The sequence below is a fragment of the Penicillium hordei genome (genome assembly GCF_028827395.1).
Source record: "Penicillium hordei strain IBT 12815 chromosome Unknown utg000006l_segment0_segment0, whole genome shotgun sequence".
Classification (NCBI taxonomy): domain Eukaryota; kingdom Fungi; phylum Ascomycota; class Eurotiomycetes; order Eurotiales; family Aspergillaceae; genus Penicillium; species Penicillium hordei.
The window spans coordinates 1236107-1257696 of NW_026623147.1; the positions used below are offsets into that span (position 1 = coordinate 1236107).

Below are 21590 nucleotides of genomic sequence, written 5' to 3' on the forward strand. Positions count from 1 at the left end.
CCACAACCCACCACATAAAGCCAAATATTACTATCCCCTCAGTCGCGCATCACACTTCAACTCCGAAAAAGGGAACGAAACCTCCACATCCACACCCACACGTAATACTGATCGACCACCGCCCCTCTTACTCCGCACGCCGCGCACGCCGCACACGCCTACCAGCTCCGCGAGCCCCAATACCTCTACAAGCAACACGCCACACCACCAAAAGAGGAGACTCTGGATAGTCCCATCCTACCTGCGTCCCCAACACCAGCGCCGCAAGGATGGTGGGCGACGAGTACTCCGTCGGCGGCGGCAAGCTCAAATTGAAGGGGAGTAAAGTCAGTGGAGGACGGATAGAGAAGAAAAAGAAGAAAAGCACGAAGAAAAAGGAGGTTGATGCGATGCAGCCAAAGCCGGAGTCAACGCCTGATACGGATCGGCCAGAAAATGGAAAGGATGAGGGTGTGAGGTCTGAGGAAGACAGAGAGAAGGATTGGGATGCGCCTGGGAAGACTGAGGCCGAAAAGAAAGCCGAGGAGATTCGGCGGAAACGGGTATGTTTGTCCCTTTCACTTTACTTTCTTTTTCTTAGTCTCTTTGTCGGGCTCGGGCTTTTTCTATTTCGGCTTTGTTGTACAGAGAAACTGACTTTTCGGGACAGTTGCATGAGCGGCTCCAGCGCGAAGGTGTCAAAACTCATAAGGAGCGTGTGGAGGAGTTGAACAAGTATCTCAGTCGGCTCAGTGAACATCATGATATGTATGTCTTACTCTTTATTACTCTTTATACCTTTGTCCGATTTCTTTGGGCATTGAATAACTATAAGCTGACTTTGTTAAATAGGCCGAAGATTGGACCGGGCTAAATGGGTTCTACGGTGTTTCAAATAGGTTTCAGAGCGATCACATAATTTTAGTTTTAAGAATACCATATCTGTACTTGTACTCAATACGTTTCTATCCAACTGTAGTAATGGCTGTCAAGGATCCGCCTTGTTTCAGATATTGAAATTACTCCACCTTAAGTATATTTGTCATGTGATAATAAAGGGGGTTCAAGATTTCTCGAGATATGTATAGTTCGTGGCTAAAATGACCCAGAAGAGCTCTATTCAGCAGTCCCCGAAAAGAGGTATGCCCAAAATGCGAGATAGCAACGGTGGCAGAAGCAGATAAGCAGGTAAGTGGTAAATACCAAAAGATCAGAGGGAAGATGTCAACACCAAGAACAACGCCATGCAAATGAAGACCAAAGCCTCGAAACCAAACAAGCCGTAGCCACAAAAAAAAAAGGAAAAAACGAATCCGATCTAGATATAGATCACAGACAGCCAGACAAAGGAAAGACGAACCCCAATCCCCGGAAATTCAGAGAGAAGAGTAATAAAGAGTAAAGAGTAAAAACGAAACACCGCGCTAAATCCAAGATGACTGCAGAGGCACGCAAGAAAGGAAATAATCGGGTCGAACCGAATCGAAGCCAAGCCTAGCAGGGGTAGCACCTGATCGGTCGAGGCAGGCAGATAAGATAGGGGGGGTGAGGAGGCGAGACGGCCCTAGCCTACATCGACTAGGCTAGATCATCCTCAGGGGATGGCGCCATCCATCTCCCCCCTTTGTTCGGCCAGGAGAAAGAGCTCAGAACCAGCGACTAGTTCTCATTCTGCTTGTGTTGTCCCTGTTCTCATACGCCCTTGACAACAACGGTACGTTCGCTGTTCAGCTTATCGGCGTTGCGGGCGTGTGATTCTTTCTTGCAGTCTTCCAGTCCGGTGCAGGAGTGGGCTTCCAACATGCGGTGCTTGGAGCAGAAGTGGCCGGCGCAGAAGCTGCAGTCACCGACGATACGTTGGGCGGCTTCCTTGCACTCCTTGAAGTTGCAACGGGGCTTGCGGGGAGGCATTGTGGTTGGGGTTGTTGGGGGTGGAGCCGGTATAGAGAGAGGGGTGGTATAGAGGTACTTCTGCGGAGAGGGGGGAAGTAGGGAGTAGAAGTAGGTTGATTGTGAGATGCTGAGGAGAGGGTTTGAGATAAGCGCCGTTAAGTGCGGAGGCGGGGAAAGAGAGAATCCAAGTAGAGGAAAGTTGTAAAAGGGGGAGGAAGGGAAAGAGGGCCAGCACGACCAGCCTATATATAGGGCAGTCGGAAGACACGGGAGAAAGCCAAAGAAACAGACTTCTAACCAGAGACGGGGCTGACTCAGTGAGGCGACAGTGACGGAATCGAGAAGTGGAGTTGCCCAAAGTTATGCTGTTGGGGCTAGGCGATTTGGGATGGACTTAGTGGATTTTAGTTCATTTTTAGTGGATTTTAAGTGATTTAATGGAATTATTACAATTAATTGGTCTTGATATTGGACATTATTCGACCCCGTTAGGTGATTTGAACAAACTATACCTTGGAAGGCGAATAGGATCCCCTATACTTTGACTGGACCGACCTCGGGATATACTATATATTACTTAAAAAGACTTTTTAAACATTTTTTCAGACTTTTTTTTTTCTTTCTGTTTCTACTTCTTTCATTTTTGATTTTTCTCTTTTGACTTTATCGGATTCTTCTGCATCCCACGCGGACGTATCACCCAGGCGCCTGGTCTCGGGCCCAATGATCGGAATGTTGAATTGGCCGTGCATTCAAGGGAGCACCTTCACGTGATGATTCAGGAGTCAGGTGTACGCAAAACTATAGTCTCTCAACTCACGAACTCACTAGTTAATTAGTTATGGAGTGATTAACCCCTAACTCCTATAGTTGAATTAGACTTGGAAGAGAACCCAAATATCGGTCTGCCGTTTTACCGCGCCACCAAAGTGGCAAGATGTTCGCCCGGACTTCTCCCACTGCGGTACTCCAGGGACTTATCTTTTACTATATCATACAGAACATGGAGTACATAGTGTCCAATAATTCCACTCAATCCAATGCAAGAGGGAGGGAAAAAAAAGACATGCAAGCGGACGAAAGGAGCTATGACCTCTGCAGCGAGTGAATTGTAGCGAGTGAACTGTCTGCGATACAAATCGATGAGTCGCCTGAGCCAAGCCCGCCTAGGTACGACGGATGATCCGCGTGGAGCTATTGCATCGGTAACAGCATATGCAGGACTATATACATAGTACTCCTTAAGTACGGAGTACGTGTGATGCCATCTGTATACATTTCCCGGGTTAGGCCTAAAGTGAGGGCCGATCCCGCTACCCAATTTCACCGTCTCTCTCCACATATCCCCCACCGTCACTTTATGTAGTAGGATACTACTCCGTATCTGCCCACGGATCCCTCGCAGACACACGCTAAACGGTACAAATCAGAATCCTACCACGTTGACACGCTCTACGCGGGCTACGTGTTCGTGATCAATTCTAAATAGCGACTAGCGTGGATTGGTTTCATGATATGTCCACTGGTAAGGTTTGAGAACGGGGAAAGGCAAAAAAGAAAGGAAAATGTAAATGTGAATGAAACCCCGTGGACGCCGGCGCAGACACCGATGATGCGCTCAAACCCCCTTACCCTGCCCAAATAGCAAAAGAGAGAAAGAAAAAAAAATCCAAGGAAAGGGCGAGGAATGAAATCTTCGCATCTCATATCATACCCCAGGGTCGTTTGCCTTGCCTGCATCTGGATCCAGATAATCCTCTCGCTCGGCTGCCTCGTACTCACCGATCAGATCCATCACAACCGCACGTGCCTCGTCAAATTCGCCAAGTCCGTCAGCAAATGGCGCTTCCTTCTTATATGAATCCAAGAAGGCATTGCGCTTGCGGAGCATGTCGTAGTGCTTCACAATGCGCTTGAATAGGGTCGCGACAGAGGTGTGGTTGGCCAACATCAGCCCACTGACGCGGTGGCCGGTTTCCTCGATATACGGGGATTTCTTCGTTAGAGCAACCTGGATACTGGCAGGGCCCCAGGGGATGAAAGAAGCGAGGCGACGCTCCCGAATACGTAGCAGTGACTTGTGCACGTCGGTCGGGTCGGCTTCGCCCTGGATGATGTTGAGGATGCTGATGTAGCAGCTGGATTTGCTGGGGTTGACGGAGACCATGCGGTTCTTGGGCTGTAGAAGGCGACGCATGACGTCTAGCACAGTTGTCTTTCGCACTGTCCTGGCTTGCTCGATGTTGGCGCCCGTGAAAGGTGTGTATGATGTGAGAAGGAAGTGGCTGCGTGGGGTAGGGATGAGCGAGGCGATGATCCCGGCAAGATCGTTGTGCATGTACCCAGGGTATCGTAGTGTGGTTGTAGATGCAGACATCACCGTTGAAACGAGTTGGTTCGTTTGGTGGAACGAGGGCTCTTGAACGTGGAGCCGATCGGCGACAATTCGTGACAGAGCACCATTGTCGAGGACGACCACAGAGTCAGCATCCTGGGTCAATCGTCGCATGGCAAGCAAACTGTTGTAAGGGTTGACGACGACATCGGACTGTGTGTCCGGGAAGACAGAGTAGGTTTGGATGAGTTTCTTCGGGAATCGATCGTTCATGCGCTCCAGGATGAAACTTCCCAGTCCGGAGCCTGTTCCTCCTGCGATCGAATGTAGAAGCATAAATCCCTCTAGTGAGTCACTTCCGTCTGCTTCGCGGTCGATCATATCGAAAATCTCCTCTTGTACGCCCTCGCCTGCAGCATATCCGGTACCCCAATTGTTTCCAGCTCCGATACCTTGTTGTCCGACGAAGAAGTTCTCGGGGTTGTAAATATTCTTGTAAGGGCCAGTTTGGATGGCGTTGAGGACCTGAAATCAACCTGTATGTTAATCATCTTGTGTCGGCGTGATATATCGGTGAAGGATAGCATACCCTGGGTTCTAAATCGAGGAGAATCGCTCGAGGGATGTACCTTGTGTCGTCACTCTGCCCACGTCTGTTAGCTAGTGTTCTTGCGATGTCATCTGGCTGATAATGTGCTCTTCCAAGCTTCCTATACACACCTGGTAGAAGAAGACATCTTTGCGATCACCGGCCGCCCCGTCGGTCGCATGCTCTTCCAAGTTTCCATCTGCGCTGATCCCATGCTCCTGGCAAAGCTGCTGCCAAAACTGACTGCCGACTAGATAGAGCAAATGTTAGCGATGTGGAATATATGTCCTCGTGCTCCGTACAAAAGAATAGGATCAAGGGTCTCGTGGAATGGATCGCGGAGTTGAGCCACATACCGTTGTTGCCGCACTGGCCGGCTTGAATTGTGATGATTTCTCTGCAATTGCCAACAATATTAGCATCGGTATTCAAGCTGGAGAGAGAGTCCTCAGTTATTATCGAGTCGACGGAATGAACAAACCTTGGCATCTTTTCTTCACAGAAGCCGTCGAGTGTTGCTGCTCGTTAACGCGTATCGCGTTCACGCGGGGAACTTTTTGGCCGATATTTTTGCCTCAGGCAGAAGCTCTTGCTACCCTATGTGTTAGACAGCAACAACGTTTTAATGGCCTGTAAAACAAATTTGTCCTAGAATTAAAGTTGACTAATCAGATGTTTATATGCTTTTGAATCCGCCAGCTATGCTAAAATTTTCGATAGATCGTCTTCCCCAAGTGATCTATCTGATTGCCCAACCATCACCCTGGACCACTATATCACTCAAAATCCTGCCTTCAAGGCTGTAATGAGGTTTCCAGCACCGGCAACTACGCCATCGACAATTCGTACCCGTTGGCCTTCCGGGTATCCATATTCCTGAGTACATCCCTCCCGTACCGCCTCCTCCATGCCAGCCATACCTGCACAGCCAAGACAAACAACCTTGACACGAGATTCCGAGTTCCGAAGCAGGTTGCGGGTAGCATCGATGATCCTCCGTCGAACCTCCTCAGGTTCTGTAGTGTGGAGTTCGACTGCCGTCAGACCTGTGGTCTCGACGCCTGCAAAGTGCATGGAGCTTCCGTCCTCATAGTCGTAACCAAGGGCTCCCTGAACGGCATTGGTGAGCTCCTCCTTCCACGCGGAGCCAGTGGTCACAATTCCAAAGCTACCTTTCTCTTGGTACTTTTGTAGCTTCTCTGTTGGATTGATTGGATCTTGCAATGCGAAACCACTGACCAAGGAGAATGCAGCTGTGATGGATGCTTCAAATATTCCAGTGACATATTTGTTTCTCATCGAGCTCGCTTCTTCACTTGCCGCGATATCCTCCCTAAGTCTGCCGACAAATGGATGCGCAGAGTAACACGCTACAAGAAAGGCGTCGTAATGGCCGGTCAGCTCTCGTACGGGCCAGCAATTCAATGCCGACTTGCACGATTCTTCGGCGTTATTGATGCTGGCGATTGGCTCAATTTCGACTCCGTCGATTTCCATAGTGGAGTCTGGAGCAGTGAAGTACTCGAAGTGTACATCTTGGTAGTTCATGCTAGCCAATATAGGCTTCAGGGCTTCGGTCATGTGCGTTGAGGTATTGGGATTGATGATCAATATGCTGTAATTCCGTTCGCCTTTCCTCGGATCCAGCTGAATGATTTCGTTTGTGCCATATCGCGGCTCAAGGGCGAGACCCATCTTTAGAACAATAAGGTGAATCGAATAGACAACAGGAAGCACAGTTCTTTGCTCCGGAAGAAATTATTCCCCGCGGAGACTGCGATGAGCTCCGTTATCCGTTATCGGGATCCTCCGTAACCCCGCCATCTCCAATGAGCTTAGCGGACTATTTCTTTCAAGGGCCTATGTAGGGGTATGATGTATGTACATTGGGCCAATACTACTCGCCGAGGGAGATAAGCTTAGCAGTATATTGACTTATCCTTGCAAAAAATTCTTGGAATTTATTCAAAGGTTATCAATTGACCACGGCTTACAAATCCAGAGCACCGTCCAGGGCTGGGCCGGCTCCAGGGCATAGTATAAAAGAACCACTCCACCCAGAAGCCCCGCCATTCCTCGCACGTCATCACACTTTCAACACACCTCGCATCCGCGGAACAGAATCCAATTACCGCCATGCCTCTGATCGCGCAGAACCCCCAGCCGAGAGTGATTCTCGGGTTGATGACCTTTGGCCCAACCGAGGCCAAGGGTGCTCGGATCACTTCGTTGGATGAGTACAACAAATGCCTTGATTACTTCCAGCAGCAAGGGTTCAATGAAGTCGACACCGCCCGTATCTATATCGATGGAGAACAGGAAGCATTCACAGCCAAAGCGAACTGGAAGGAGCGTGGACTAACTCTTGCCACGAAATGGTACCCGCATCAGCCTGGCTTCCACAAGCCGGAGGTTGTCCGTGAACAACTGGAGCTTTCTCTCAAGGAGTTGCAGACCGATACAGTTGATATTTTCTATCTGCATGCAGCAGATCGCGCCACTCCGTTCGCTGAAACTCTCGAGGCTGTTAACCAGCTGCACAAGGAGGGCAAGTTTGTACAGCTTGGTCTCAGCAACTTCACAGCCTTTGAAGTGGCGGAGATTTCAATCCTTTGTGCTGAGAGGGGATGGGTTCGTCCCACCATTTACCAGGCCATGTATAACGCCATTAGTAGGTGGTACCCTTCTTTTGCTTTCAACATATGAAACCATGGCCATTTAGCTGACACGATTGATAGCGCGCAACATCGAGACTGAACTCGTCCCTGCCTGCCACCGGTACGGTCTCGACATCGTCATCTACAACCCGCTGGCCGGTGGTCTGTTCTCTGGAAAATACAAGTCACAAGATATCCCCGCCGAAGGCAGATACAGTGACTCGAGTTCTTCGGGACAGAATTATCGCAAACGTTACTTCAGAGATGCCACCTTCGAAGCTCTGAGTATCATCGAGCCTGTCGTAGAGAAACACGGTCTCACACTTCTGGAGACCGCTCTGCGCTGGGTCCGCCATCACTCCGCTTTGAGAATCGATAATGGCGGTCGTGATGGAGTCTTGGTGGGAGTCAGCAGCTTTGCACAGCTTGAGACTAACCTTGCAGATCTTCAGAAGGGTCCGCTTCCGGAAGAGGTCGTGCAGGCTTTGGATCAGGCATGGCTGGTTGCCAAGGCCAATTCTCCCAATTACTGGCACCTTGATCTGAAGTATACTTATGATACTCAGAAGGCGATATTTGGGCCCAAGGAGTAAGATAAAGGAAAATATTAGAGGTATTTCATAGGAACATTGTACATGAATGATAACTAGTGAAAACAAATAACAATTCGAGGAACTTTAAAGCTATCTAATATGGTCCAAAATTTCTATCATACTTGGGATATGGGAGCTGGGATAATTAGACCAGTGAATCTTATTACCGTACATCGCAGAAGCATCTCTGCCTCCAAATCCTAAAATAGCCGAATGACATAGTTGCATACGCTAAATCTAATCCGGTATAGCGTGTGCCCGATCGAGATCACGTGCAGTAACAGGGGTCCACAAGTGGATGATGACACCTGAAGGCGGTCATTTTGTTACGCCTCATTGGATTTCCCGATCGTCTTCAACCTATATGTTTCTGCTTTGATTCACATCCGATACAATAATCGTTACCCAGCGGAGTGAACCTACCATTCAAACTACAAATACTCCCGATCGGTGCCGAGTCGCATGTATCCTGTGAACGGTTGTGCAGCAGCGATTGAACACGTGGGAATAGACTCCATGGGTACCCTTTTCCGGGACAATAAACTCTAGCCACTTTATCTGCATCATCTGGATGGGTGATCGTTCGATATTCCACGCGTCAGCTCCTTCACCTTATCTTTCTCCGCAACCGCAGTAAATTGGACAAGAACACCCCTGGCGGCGGTATTCATGTCGAGGTAGTTAAGCCGACTAGCACCTTCCCCAACCATCGCCGTTGTGGCTTCCGATAATATCGAGCTCTCCGAGCCCCGGGTAGCCTCAACCCCGGACGCAGTCCACGACTCCGACTCTGACAACGACATGGTTGTTAATCGCCCCCCATTACACCGACCAACAGACGGGCGCTCGCAGCAACCCCTTCTCAAAGATGACCGCCATCGCCGGTCTCACTCCCACTCGAGTATCGGGAATGCTGACGCCGAAGGCCGCCCTATGCTGCATGAAACCAGAAGGCCGACAATCCGGAGTAAAAGTCCGGAACGCGACGCTGCCAAAGCAACCCGCAAGAAATACCTGGTTGCATCGGGATTCTTGTTGCTCAGTTTGATTAGCTTCGTGGTCCAAACGGAGACCGCTTCATACATTCAAAATGAGTTGCACTGGAAGAAGCCCTATTGCATGCTGTAAGTCCGAGCACAAAGATGCCACCGACAAGCCCATGCGACACCCGCTTTCCGGAATACAAACGCTTACCACTCCCTTTCCCTACGCAGCTATATGACTCACGGGTCGTGGTCCTTGCTGTGGCTGGTCCAGCTAGGTATTCTTCGGTTACAGAAACGAAAACTCACGTGGGATGCTTTCTGGCGGCGCCACGTCTTTTTCCTTCGCACCACTGCGCAGATGGTAGAATCCCAAGAAGTACATCTAAGCACTCGCTCGTCCAATCGATCTCCAGTCCCATATATGTTGAAGACAACCGCCTTTGTAACTACTGCTCTCACAGTCGCTGGAGGATCATGGTACGTGGCAGTCAACATGACCACTCCCAGCGACCTCACAGCAATTTACAACTGCTCGGCATTCTTCGCGTATGCTTTTTCGATTCCGCTGTTGAAGGAAAAGCTGCGGGTTGACAAGGTTTTTTCCGTGGCCGTGGCTACCATCGGTGTTATGGTCGTTGCCTATGGGGATGGGCCAAATAAGAAGGTCTCAAAAGGAGGCACGGATAACACCGGGGGGCAGAACAGATTGCTTGGGAACATCGTTATCGGCGTTGGAAGTATTCTCTATGGGCTTTACGAAGTGCTCTATAAACGCTTTGCCTGTCCTCCGGAAGGTACCAGCCCTGGCCGGGGTACAATCTTTGCCAATACTTTTGGCAGTCTAATCGGGGTTTTCACACTGTTAGTACTATGGATCCCATTGCCATTTTTGCATTGGACGGGATGGGAGATATTTGAGTGGCCGACTGGTGAGGCAGCATGGATGCTGCTCATCTCCGTGGGTGCTAATGCTAGTAAGTACTAAATCAGCGTTTCAACAGAGACACAGAGGCTAACACCAAGATAGCGTTCTCGGGCTCTTTCCTTGTGCTCATCTCCCTCACATCGCCCGTTCTGTCATCAGTAGCCGCTCTCCTTACCATTTTCCTCGTCGCTCTGGTGGACTGGTTCCGAACTGGAGACTCACTTTCTATGGCCTCTATCATCGGAGGCCTTTTGATTACGGTGGCATTTTTCATGTTGAGCTACAGCACGTATAGAGAGATGAATGAGGAGCGAAAGAAGAGTCTCGAGAACGATGAGCTCGAGTCTGACAGCGATGCATAAATGTATCCCTTGCATGGTGTATTTCGGGGTGTTTTTACATACAGCATTCGAATTAGTATTCAGCGTTTCTGACGTATAAAACTTCCATTTATTACGTTATACTTGTTCAAGCATATCGCAATATACATACTATGATACCTTCAAGAAACCGATAGAAGTATTCAATACATCTGAATAAGAAAGCTGCAGATGTAAGAGTTTGGGCAAACCCTTTGGGTTTCCCCAGATTATGTGAATTCCATGGTTCAGCCTTCGATTTATGACCCAGTCCATCTCAACAAAAACCCGACTGTGACGTCATGAATTTTTATATATTTTTTATCTGGGGTATGTCCGAATGATCTTTTCTTTACATAGAACCTTAGAAGGCAGATGGGTTTCCCGTAGATATCGGCATCCCGCATATCCGGACTTAGAGATTAATACGGTGTATGGAGCACTCGTATTTATACTACGTTGTATGTACATTGTACGAGGTAATCTCCTTTTGACTTGGCAATCGCATGGTCCGCGAATCAGATCCACTGCGCAAATTAATCTTCAATGATCATTTTAGGCTACTATACGGTGTGCCTATCGGGTAATCTAAGAGTTCTGATAAATTAGGATGAAGTAGAGAAGACCGGTGAGAAACAAGCGCGAACTACTCGACAGCTCAACTTTTAAAGGTGTAGTACAGATGCATATGCAGACCATTTCCAGATACAAAGCCAGGATCTGCCGTTGCTCCAATTGATTTCACGACGATCAGCCCACAACGATCAGCCCCCCACGACCCCCCGTTAAAGCGGCCATTGTTATTGGGTTAAACAAAGAAAGTGGCCCACCTAACGCTAGGGGGTAAAATAATGTTTCAGAGCGCCAGGAGCGTCCGTTTGTCTTCGGTCTTTCATCCCCTGTCAAATGGCGCTAAGATATGTCTCGCGCCACTATTTATATCCGATCTGACTCCGCAGCCAAGAGAAGCAATGGAGAGTGAAGGTTCGCTTTCAAGTCTGACAATCTCCCGCCAATCCACATAGGAAATGGGACTTTGTCGATAAGAATTTCTTGTGTTCACATACATATTCTTTTCAAGGCCTAGCCTCGGCAATGAACACTCTCTCCCCGACATGGATATCATCCCCTTGACTTGCAGCCCCCCCCAGCGTGGCGCACTATCCCTCCAGGGACCCACCAGGCCAAGCGAGATTTGGATGGTCATTTAGGCCAAGTGATTGGCAGTGATAATACCCGCTTTTTTCTCCGGATGTCACTCCCTGTTGATTGGTGCCTTGAGGACCCCAGGATTGAAATAGATGCCTTTTTTACAAGCACCGTACAAAGCACAGATGTAATGAACCACTTTTTTTTAATGGAAGGAACGCTAACCTTGGAATTGAATACAGGTTATTCTGGTAGCAGTAAAGTCATGACGTCCTCTACTTGGAATCTATTTGATTGCATTTATTCAACAATGATAGTCTAGAGCACGACAGATAGGGGGGATGAAAAGGTCATATTCCTCTAGAGAAAAACCTTCTGTTCCCTGTTCTTTTGGTTTTTTTTTTGACAGATGTCACCTAATCTGGCATCTCCCCCGAGATGTCATATGTACCTGGAATAGAATACTGTATTATGTATTATATCTAAAGATCTCCAGGGGAGAGAACTAAAGTACGATGTACAAGGGACTCATTACCCTTTCTTCATACATATCTTCATACATACATACTATATATCCTATACATACACAAATATATGTAGTAGGAGAGGAAATAGGCAACTCCCACGTATCTACCAATATAAGGTTGAAGCCCTGTATGTAATCTCGTTCTCAATAATTGACCTCGTTGATTGGTTTGCCTCCCCTTCGGATGGCAACGGGTGATACCGTGTATGGTAATGAAGATACAGCCCCATCTAGGTTCCCATCCAGGTTCCCCTCCTGGATTTGTTGTTCTCTTTGGCTTCTTCTCTCTTCAACCTTTCAACGACCAACTTTTCCACCCTCCCCTCTTTGGCCTTCGTCGTGGCCGTCCGTTCATTTTCCATAATTTTGGATACCGCTAGTGGTCGCTTTAATTTGATCTCACTCGTTCCTTTTCTGCCTGGCGCGGATTCAATGACCCTCGCCCAAGGTGTTTAAACTTGACCTCCAGATTCCCGGGCTTTCTCGCTGAAGGGAAGTCGGTCTGGAGGTCTTCGCCCATCTGGATCTCGTCGGGCTTTCGTCGTCACTCCGCTAAAGTTCTTTATTACCGCATCCTTGTTTTTTTTTTTGCCTTCAATCATGGCCTCCATTTCACTTCCTCCGCAGTCCCAGGCGGGCTTCTCGCCACATTTTGACACCTCGAATCAGTCCGCCAGCCCCGATCGTCGCCAACATATGCACACACCATTGCCTAATCCCCCATTTGTCTTTCCAGCACGGGACCCGGACTCCCCCAACACCCAATCGGAGACCCCTGAGCGCCGGGAACGTGCCGCATTGCCTGCATTCTCTTTCAATCCCGGATCCGAACAGCAGTCATCGCACCTCTCAGCGCCGTCCTTGTCGAATCCTCGCGCGGGCGGACACCGTCGGCGACCAAGCGAGTTTGTTGGAACCGACCACTTGGTAATACCGGAAACAGTTGGACCAGGTCACAAACGGGCGTCTTCTATGGCAGATCAACATCTTCCACCTCCAGGGCCTGGTGTGGGTAGGGGTCCTGGACGACGGGGCCATGCCCACCGCCGTTCGGCTGCGATCTCTAATGTCGACTTGAACGCTATCACCAAGGCACTTGGTCCCAATTCTGGCATGGCAAGCGCGCCTTCTACACCCGCCGACCCCAATCGCAAATCTGCATCTGATATTCCTCCGCGACCGGTCTCTCAATCGGGTATTAGCCTCGGCCGCCCTACGCCACCTGCGTCTCCTCAGCTCCCCCCAGTTCCTCCTGTGCCTCCCATTCCGGCTGTCATCCAAGCGGAAATGGCCTTGAACAACCAAGCCTCTAATGCTGAACGACCAATCTCAGCTGCTTCGCATGGTAACTCGGATAGTGTGGCCACAATTAAGGTGCAGCAAGAGGTGGAGAAGCCTACTTTCTCAGATAGGGCAATGCCGAGACCTGACTGCAACCCAAAGCCTCGACCAAAAACAGCCGACGCTTCTTTGGTGATGGATTTTGTGCAGATGGACGACGACTCAGGATCCTCTATCAAACGTTCCCACTCGGCCGCTGGGCACTCCCGCTCCCGAAAGAGCAAATCAACACCGCATCTCGATTCGACTCTTTCGCCCGATGATATTCAGTCGACAGACAACTACCGACCTTCATTTTCGGACGGTGATTCCGATACATCTGGTGATGAAGCGACAGAGCACTCGTCTGACAACAAATCCCCTATCAAGTCGAAAAAGAAGAAGCAGAAGCGTGTTCGCTCTTGGGCCGGCCACATTCTTACCCGAACCAAGAGCAAGGGCAGGGGTAAACGCCATGCAAAGGCTGACACAAAAGAGGAGCCGCCTGTACCTCGCACTCTCGCACCTCGCCCCCCTGCTCTTACTCGAACCAACTCAGGCACCGGGTCGGTTTTAGATGTTGATTTTGATAATGACGATGTCGTTGTCATCCGAACTCCGACCAATCCGACAATGCCTCCTTCTGCCCTTGACCCCATTCAAAATAATTGTCAAACCGATGATGGTTGTTCTTTGCCTGCACAAACTTTAGAAACCTCGTGGAAACCGAGGAGTTTCTATGAACAGGATGTGAGCCCACATGACAATGTACTAAGTAGCCCTATCATCGACCTCGATGCTGCACTTGGTCCTTTCAACACTCCCGACATGCGACCGGTGACCCAGGGTGCGCCCAACAACAACTTTTCGGTTGCAACCCAGAGGATGTACAGCGGCGGAAGACGGGGTGAATTTGTTGGCCCAGAGATGCGATACCATCGGCGCACGGAAAGTGCTCCGGCGATGCAACCATTCGACCGCACTGCTCTCGGCGCATTCCGTTTGGGTCCGACCTCAGTAGTAGAAACGCCCGATGTGTTTGATGAGGAGGAAGAGGATGCCTTCCTGGCTGCCTCCCAGTCACCCAAGGGCGAACGCCTTACCGCAAACACGACATCGATCGACGACGCAGTTTTCTCGTCATCGGAGGATGATGTGAAATCCATGCACAGTAATGCTACCTCTGGCACTAGTGATACTCTGACCCGTGCCCCTACCGGTAGCATTTCCTCTCAGAATGCTGGCTTAGGTATTCGACAAGGCGATAAACATCCGAACCAGGAACAGTCCGAGGAACGAAGTGCCCTTGAGCAGGTACATAATGCCAGCAATCCTTTCGCCAGCAAGCCTCGAACCCCCGTCGAAATTTTGAAGACGGAAGAACCTGCGCATAAGGTGATCGGACCTCCCAGTCCCGACATTTCTCCTCGCTTCTTAGCTATCGACAAACGGCCAGCGACATCACCCATTGAGCTGCTACCTAACATTCCACCGCTCGCGTTACAACCCGGGGTTTCTCCGTCTGACTCGTCTTTCTCGTCTCCGGATGCTCCACGGTCAATTGCGGCATCCTCGATGACTGACCGGAACTTATCCAGTCACTCGTACCATCATCTTCCTTCGGCCGAATATCCTTACGCATCGGTTGAAGATGTTCCCTCTTTGACCAGCAGTGCTTCGACCATGACCAATACTCTGAATCGTTTCTCGGCTGCCTCTTTCTTCCCCCGTGGACGTCTTTCTACTGACCGCGCCGCGTCCTTCTCAGCTGCTGGTACCAGACGCACCAGCCAGGCTAACGCCTCCAAACGCTCTAGTCTAGCCAGCCTTTCCAAGCTGGTCGGTGGTGCCCATTCTGAGCGGAGCAAGCTCAACCAGGAGGAGAAACCCCCTAGCAACGCATCCGACAAAACGAAGAAGAAGGGCCGCCGTCTCAGCCGAATGATGCACTTCTGGAAACCCAAGGACAAAGAAAAGTCATCCAATGAGGCGGCACCAGCAAACGAACGGCCGCAGTCGTAGGCGCGCAGTGCGCATGGTTTTGATGTTTTTTTTCACTTCGATTTACGGCGCAACCTCGGCATAGCGACATCCTGGCAATTATTTTGAGACCTCCCATTACTCCTCTTACTTTTTTCTTCCCCACTTTCGACAGCGTGGGCGTCCTCTTTCACCCGATTTGTACATATTGTGTTTCGTTCGGCTTTCCTGTGGATTCTTTCCCTCCCATCTTCATCGGCGGTTCTATTTTTGCGTCTTCCGCCAAGACGCTCATTACGAATTTCTTTACCTCTCAAGGCGTTCTTGTCTTGAGTATGATCTATCCTTTTTTCTTGTCAATCCTTATGTCCCGGTGTGAGTGACGCACGGATTTATTGACTTTCTCTACGATCATTGCTCCTCTACGGGCTTTTTTCTTACCATTCTTGTTCTGGTTTTGCCCAAGGCCCTTGGCCTGGAATATCATTCGTCCCCATTGGAACTTCCATTGGGTCCCCTTTTTCATCTCTGGGACATGGCTCTCTGTGTATCTATTGTGTGGCTTTGGCGTCTGTACCGCTTACGTGGTGTGTCATTCGCCAAGAATTTGTCTCTGTCCGATTACACAAATAGCGGATAATCAAATCAGTCTCCCAAATTGCATATCATAGTCCTTGCAAGATTTGTGAAGATTTATTTTAAACGGCGGACCTGTGAATCACTGTATCGGGTTAGTTTTGCCATTTTAGGTTTAGTTCTCCAATACGCCGTCACGTAACCTCCCTTCAATGCTCCCGACTTAAGGACCCAACCTCACCCTCTTTCCTTTCTCCATCCCCTCTATCTTGTACCCATCGCCGCCCCCTTTCTTTCTTTCTTTCTCACCTCCGCCGATCACTACGTATTGGCATTCAGCCCGACGCACTACCCCTTTCATTTTACCGGAGATGCCGCTCCATCCGAAGCTCGTTCTGGCCGGCATGGGCTGCCATACCAGTCGCCTAGGAGCAGAACCCCTGGGATGATCCAGCCTGCAGCCGTATCGTTCGGTTTCGTGTCGATGCTCCCTACTATTTTCCAGGGGTGTGACAGTACTAAGTGGATGGTGGTGTAGAGGGGCGGCTGGGTAGGGTACTTGTAGCGCCCCCAACGTCGATCCCATTTAAGTCAGCCGAACCCCTTGGGCGCCCCTAACCTCATCAAAACTCCAACTTCTCAACTCCAAACTATAAACATTCTTCATCATGGCTAGAACAGCCCAAAATGGACGTCCCAATCCAAGTCCTTACCAATGGCGCCAGCGAGAGTACTCGGATCATCAAGGCAACCCTGTCATTCGCGGCAAAGTATCGAGAGCGCAGTCGTTTGACGCGCCAGAAGGGAAGGAGAAATATACAATTCAAATCTACAGCAAAACTCCGATTCAACCTGCGGACTTCGAAAGCCTTTATGAATACCTCTCCCCTTCATCAGACGACTGCATATTCATAGAGCTCTACACATCTACTCAAAACGATGCCTTTGCCTGCGTTGAGTACCAACGCCGCGAGATCGCTCACCGCAAGCGTCTGTATGCGTATTCCGAGCAGCCATCAAACTTTTTCCCTCCATTGATTCCAACCTTCAATCCCAATGCATCGTCTAGTGGGCATGTGGACGACCCCGAGCCCAACTACGACACGGGTACTTGTCTTCTCTTGACCTCGGACAGCTACCGTGCTGGCGGGGACCGGGAGAAAAGAAACCAACTGGGAACAGGTCCACTTTTCATCCATTTCACTCGTAGATTTCCCAGCCAAGTACAAGAGATTGATTTGGTTGACCGCGTTGACTTTGACGAACTAGATGATCTACCGTCTTTTGCTGAATATGGGACTGAAGTGCTTCCCGAAGCTATTGATATTGATGTCAAATTCTATAAAGATCAACGCGAGATGTATCAATATATACAAGCAACGCTTAGCAGATTACAGACGCAGAGGACGGGGGATGATGAATGGGAACTAGACTATAGAATCGACGACCCGGTTTCCGAGCAAACTACCTGGGATTCTCAACAAGTCAAGAGGATTCTAGACGAGCAACGTTCCGAAGCCCTTAGATCCGTGAGTGCCGACACTTTATCCGTGACCCAAAGTCCCAAGGATATAGGAATTACGGTCAAAAACCACTCCTCCGAAGAAAGCGATCTCCAATATATGATCTTCGTTCAATTCCTCGCGGAAATTCCAGACCCAGAACTGTTAGAAATCACAGGCCGCCTATTCACAGCACATATCCTTTCCATGCTTGACTCGGAGAAGACCGTTCGGTTTGACTTCAGAACCTCTGGTGCAAGCTTATCCTCTATACTACCATTCCCCAAAAATATCACCGTGGGTGCCTTGTATAGCTCGGAAACCGGAACAAAGCGCCGAATCGCACCCTTGGAGCCGCATGACGTTGGAGAACTTCCCTCTGTTATATGCGAGGAATTTGCTGTGGTCCTCGACAGGCCGGCATTTATTACAGAGCCGGGTGTGCTTTTCTTCATGAACAACATCCGGCCAGGTCACGATCACAACAGCCATCGACATCGTACGATCGCTCAAGTTCGACGCAGTGCTGGGATGCCGGAGGTTGCAAGGAGGCTGGCTATGCTTGCGTTAGAGGAGAACCGTGGGTTGAATCCTAAGAGAAAAGTCACAAAAGAGGAATGTATGTCTCTCTTAGGCCTTACTCTGGAGCAGTACCAGTCTGCGTTGTTTGGGCCATCACGATGGTGAAGCGGCAAAGCCGGGTCTGCCTAGTTTGTGGAGTTGATGATCAGGTTCGGGATGGCTAGGATCGAAATTGACGAGGTCTCTGTTGTAAGACTTGCTATGCTGTCCACTTCGGGTAACAAATATAGAGTTTGAAATTGAATGGACAGATCGAACTGTGAGAGTCTCCTGAAATGATTGGCCTTGTAGCATACTATACATTCTCTATTCGACATCGCTCTGTTACTGGGTAAGTATTTCCCGAGGTCTTAACACAGTTTGAAGGGTATTCATACATGTCAAGTATCACCTAATGGCTGTACTGAATACCACGTTGAATGTTTACCGAAGGTTGAGCTAAGATAGCTTACCGAGGGAGCTACAAAGGTTCGTGTTATTCTCAGTCACAAGACTTTTCCCGACCAAGTGAGCACTCACTTTCGCCAATAACGTTCGGCGACAGCGATGCCTTCCGAGGTCTTTGGCTTAAATTTTGGAGAGAGCCATCCAAGACTGCGAAAATGTTCCAGTCTGGCTCGAGTTTCTTCGCAAAGAATGGGATCGGTCCAGTATTGGCGTTCATCAGCTTGAACGGATGTGCAGGCGCAGGCGCCATGGAGGAGTCCAAATACAAAGACTATAGTGAAATTTGTGTTGTAGGAGACGACAACGTCAAGGTCTACTTAAGGCGTGGGCAACGAGGATGAGCGAGAATGGGAAGTGCAAGGATACCGGAAGAGAGAGAAAACAATGCATCTTATAGGCGCTCAACTGAACAGGGCGAAAAAGGAGGGGACTTGGCTTTAGCTGAAGGGGAGCTACTTTCAGCGTCGTTTTTGTCACCAGTGGAAACGAGGGGAACAACTATGTCGGTCGAGCGTCAACATCAGGACCGGAGGATGACTAAAAGTGCTGGGCGGGTGCAGAATAGTGGTGTTTACAGGGCTGTGAGCGGTTAAGGGGCAGCTGTACGTCCAAAGTTACGGGTGGAAAGGCAGCCGTTTCTGGCCTCAAAAGCGGTCATTTTCGGCGTCAATCCCTCAGGTCCTCATATTCTAGTAAGTTTATGTAGTTCTAGGCTCAATCTCTTCTAAGAAATACTAGATAGCCTCGGACCAAGCCTTATATATACTTGCTTCTCTCCCAGCCCTCCTTATGATATACGTAGTATCATGTAAACAAAGGACATCATTCAAGAGTCCAAAGCTACAAACCAAAAATCACCACACGGTTGAGCGAGAAAACTCCCATCCCGCCATAAGCTCTAATTGTGCAAGGTGAATCTTTTGATCCTCCGTGTCCTCAAAGTACGCCTGAGCAGCCATGCGCCCATGTTCATCAGGGTTCCCAAAATAAGCAGAATCAACCTTGCACCGCGTATACGCATCAGGAAGCGTCCCCTCATGCAAGAACGCACGCAGATGCTTCGCAACGCAGACCGAACCCACAGCAATTGAACAATGTCCATACCCCTCAACCTCCACAACCTGCGATCCAGCAAAAGCTTCATTAGCCGCGCGCGCTGACACAAGCGGACATATAGGGTCGTAGGTAGTCGAGAGGATCAACAGCGGATGCGCGGTCTCCACACCCCGTCGCGGCACATACGGATGCGTCCTCGGCACCGCCCACTGCTGTTTCTGGTAGTATGATGTGAGGAATGCTGTGCTGAAGAGGCTCTGGTTGAGCCAGGGTGTGATCTGTGCGAGAAGCGAGTCTTTGCCCTGGGGCCAGTGGGGTGAGCCTGTGCGGCCGTCGTTTAGCTCGACGAAGTTGAGGGACTCGTCCGTTTGTTCTCCTGCCGTGTTGTAGGCCAGGAAGGCGGGTGTTGCGTTTCCTTGAAGTAGGCTGTAGAGGTTCTGTGCGAGGGATGACCACAGTGGAGGTTTGTATAATGCGGCGAATACACCGTTGTACCAGACTTTTTCGTAGGTTAGGATTCCGTAGACGGTGTTGTTGATGTATACGTCGAGAGGCTGATGCCGGAGCTGGTCTAGGGACGAGAGGACCATTTCGCTTAGCTCTTCTTTCGACGTTGCTAGTGAGGCGAGCGCGCAGCTGCCGGCATCTGCTTTCATGCATTCGTCAAAGAACCCGTCGAGCACATTCTCCGTGTCGATGAGATCTTCGGACAAACCCACGCCTTCGTACCACTCGAATTGGTTCACGACTCCGTCGATAACCACGCGCTTTGATCGTTCGGGGAAGAGCCCCGCGTACGTCTGTCCAAGAAGAGTCCCGTAGCTGAAGCCCCAGTATATCATATCTGCCTGGCCCACCGCATCCAGGATACTATTCATATCTGCTGCTGTCTGCGGGGTGTTGATGTACGGCGCATAGTCGCCCATTGTTTCGATACATGCTTTTGCGAAATTCTGTGCCCATGCGTAGATCTCGGGGCTATCGGCTGGAGCATCGCGCGCTTGAATATGCGACTTCTCTTGTCGCGTCTTAGCGTCAGGATAACAGGACGCTGCGGGTGTTGAGCTGTTGACGCCGCGCGGATCGAATGTCAGAAAGTGAAAACTTTCCCCTAGTATGGCCTTGAGTTGCTCGCCTCGGCGGTATAGGAACTCAAAGCCGCTGGCTCCTGGGCCGCCGGGATTTAGAAGAAGGTTTTGAGTTGCGTTTGCGCTGCGTAGGCGAATGAGTGGGATTGTGAAGCCCTTGAGGTTGGTTTCTGGGTTTGGTTTCTCTGTTGCGAATTGGTCTATAGGGACTTCGATGCTGCTGCATTCGAGTGGTCTACTGTGTAGGTCGCCGCATGGTTCCCAGGTTATGTGTTCGCCGCTGTATTTAAGGATTTTTGGGCTGTCCCAGGGGTATGATCTGGGGTATAGGTTATAGTGATTGCAAAGAACGAGTAACGCAAAGAGTGTCCATATTAATGGGAGGCCCCGGTTCTGAAGGCGTGGATATCTTCCTCCCCCCCTCCGGGCCCCCTTTTCTGATAACAGCCCCTGGTAGAAGCTTTTCCTCCATAATTGACTTATAATTTTGGCTTAGTTATTGAGTACACCAAAACGAGAGAAGATCTATGGATGTGTTGCCCAGTTCTGGGGAGTGTATATATGAATGCGGGGCTGTGCTCGGAGCTCACCTCGGAGTCCGGGGCTCACATATACAAGGCCATGGCTTAGATTGCTTTTCCCCTGGCACTCTTGATTGGGCTTCCGCTCATGTCGTAACACAAAGTACTATCCACAAGGTACTATCGTACTAGAAGTTGTGTAGTTTTATAGGTGGATCGAGCACAGGGGCAAATATTTCCATGTGGTAAATAGTTTCAGGGGTAAATTATCCGCGTAAGTACAGCTTTGACAGCAATTATAAATCAATTGCTACCTAGATAGACTATAGAAAAGTCTTCAATCTTGATATAAGTGAGGGGGGAAATATGAATATTGGTATCAATAAAGACACAAAAGAAGATATCAAAGGGATGTGTTGACAATATGTATACCATTATATACAGAGGACATCAGAGGTGATACAGTGATTCTTTAATCCACAGTGTACCCCTATATGCATGTGTATCCCTCCAAATAATGATCCCAA

The 21590-nt window shown here is 49.6% G+C and overlaps 9 protein-coding genes across 9 annotated transcripts; 4 read left to right on the forward strand and 5 right to left on the reverse strand.

Moving 5' to 3' along the window:
* Nucleotides 1–269: 269 nt before the first annotated feature.
* N7537_011148 (DUF1754 domain-containing protein) lies at nucleotides 270–853 on the forward strand (the record flags this gene model as incomplete). The annotated part of the gene is made up of 3 exons (XM_056902202.1): nucleotides 270–542; nucleotides 650–747; nucleotides 832–853. 3 exons carry the CDS (start codon nucleotides 270–272, stop codon nucleotides 851–853), a joined length of 393 nt encoding a protein of 130 aa, XP_056747489.1.
* Nucleotides 854–1671: 818 nt separating this feature from the next.
* Nucleotides 1672–1890, reverse strand: N7537_011149 (uncharacterized protein; the record flags this gene model as incomplete). Its single annotated transcript, XM_056902203.1, has 1 exon — nucleotides 1672–1890. The coding sequence occupies one exon, from the start codon at nucleotides 1888–1890 to the stop codon at nucleotides 1672–1674; it is 219 nt and encodes a 72-aa protein (XP_056747490.1).
* A 1690-nt stretch (nucleotides 1891–3580) lies between these two features.
* Nucleotides 3581–5285, reverse strand: N7537_011150 (gamma-tubulin mipA; the record flags this gene model as incomplete). Its single annotated transcript, XM_056902204.1, has 5 exons — nucleotides 3581–4732; nucleotides 4797–4850; nucleotides 4928–5046; nucleotides 5153–5229; nucleotides 5278–5285. 5 exons carry the CDS (start codon nucleotides 5283–5285, stop codon nucleotides 3581–3583), a joined length of 1410 nt encoding a protein of 469 aa, XP_056747491.1.
* A 291-nt stretch (nucleotides 5286–5576) lies between these two features.
* Nucleotides 5577–6491, reverse strand: N7537_011151 (aspartate/glutamate racemase family protein; the record flags this gene model as incomplete). The annotated part of the gene is made up of 1 exon (XM_056902205.1): nucleotides 5577–6491. The coding sequence occupies one exon, from the start codon at nucleotides 6489–6491 to the stop codon at nucleotides 5577–5579; it is 915 nt and encodes a 304-aa protein (XP_056747492.1).
* Nucleotides 6492–6932: 441 nt separating this feature from the next.
* On the forward strand, nucleotides 6933–10319 carry N7537_011152 (Drug/metabolite transporter; the record flags this gene model as incomplete). Its single annotated transcript, XM_056902206.1, has 6 exons — nucleotides 6933–7467; nucleotides 7535–8042; nucleotides 8298–8323; nucleotides 8741–9170; nucleotides 9261–10006; nucleotides 10060–10319. The coding sequence occupies 6 exons, from the start codon at nucleotides 6933–6935 to the stop codon at nucleotides 10317–10319; spliced, it is 2505 nt and encodes an 834-aa protein (XP_056747493.1).
* A 1902-nt stretch (nucleotides 10320–12221) lies between these two features.
* On the reverse strand, nucleotides 12222–12511 carry N7537_011153 (uncharacterized protein; the record flags this gene model as incomplete). Its single annotated transcript, XM_056902207.1, is given in 2 exon segments — nucleotides 12222–12377; nucleotides 12395–12511. The coding sequence occupies 2 exon segments, from the start codon at nucleotides 12509–12511 to the stop codon at nucleotides 12222–12224; spliced, it is 273 nt and encodes a 90-aa protein (XP_056747494.1).
* An 80-nt stretch (nucleotides 12512–12591) lies between these two features.
* Nucleotides 12592–15333, forward strand: N7537_011154 (putative cell wall proline rich protein; the record flags this gene model as incomplete). Its single annotated transcript, XM_056902208.1, has 1 exon — nucleotides 12592–15333. One exon carries the CDS (start codon nucleotides 12592–12594, stop codon nucleotides 15331–15333), a length of 2742 nt encoding a protein of 913 aa, XP_056747495.1.
* A 1202-nt stretch (nucleotides 15334–16535) lies between these two features.
* On the forward strand, nucleotides 16536–18056 carry N7537_011155 (uncharacterized protein; the record flags this gene model as incomplete). The annotated part of the gene is made up of 1 exon (XM_056902209.1): nucleotides 16536–18056. One exon carries the CDS (start codon nucleotides 16536–16538, stop codon nucleotides 18054–18056), a length of 1521 nt encoding a protein of 506 aa, XP_056747496.1.
* A 1196-nt stretch (nucleotides 18057–19252) lies between these two features.
* Nucleotides 19253–21165, reverse strand: N7537_011156 (alpha/beta hydrolase; the record flags this gene model as incomplete). The annotated part of the gene is made up of 2 exons (XM_056902210.1): nucleotides 19253–20759; nucleotides 21152–21165. The coding sequence occupies 2 exons, from the start codon at nucleotides 21163–21165 to the stop codon at nucleotides 19253–19255; spliced, it is 1521 nt and encodes a 506-aa protein (XP_056747497.1).
* Between the last annotated feature and the right edge of the window lie 425 nt (nucleotides 21166–21590).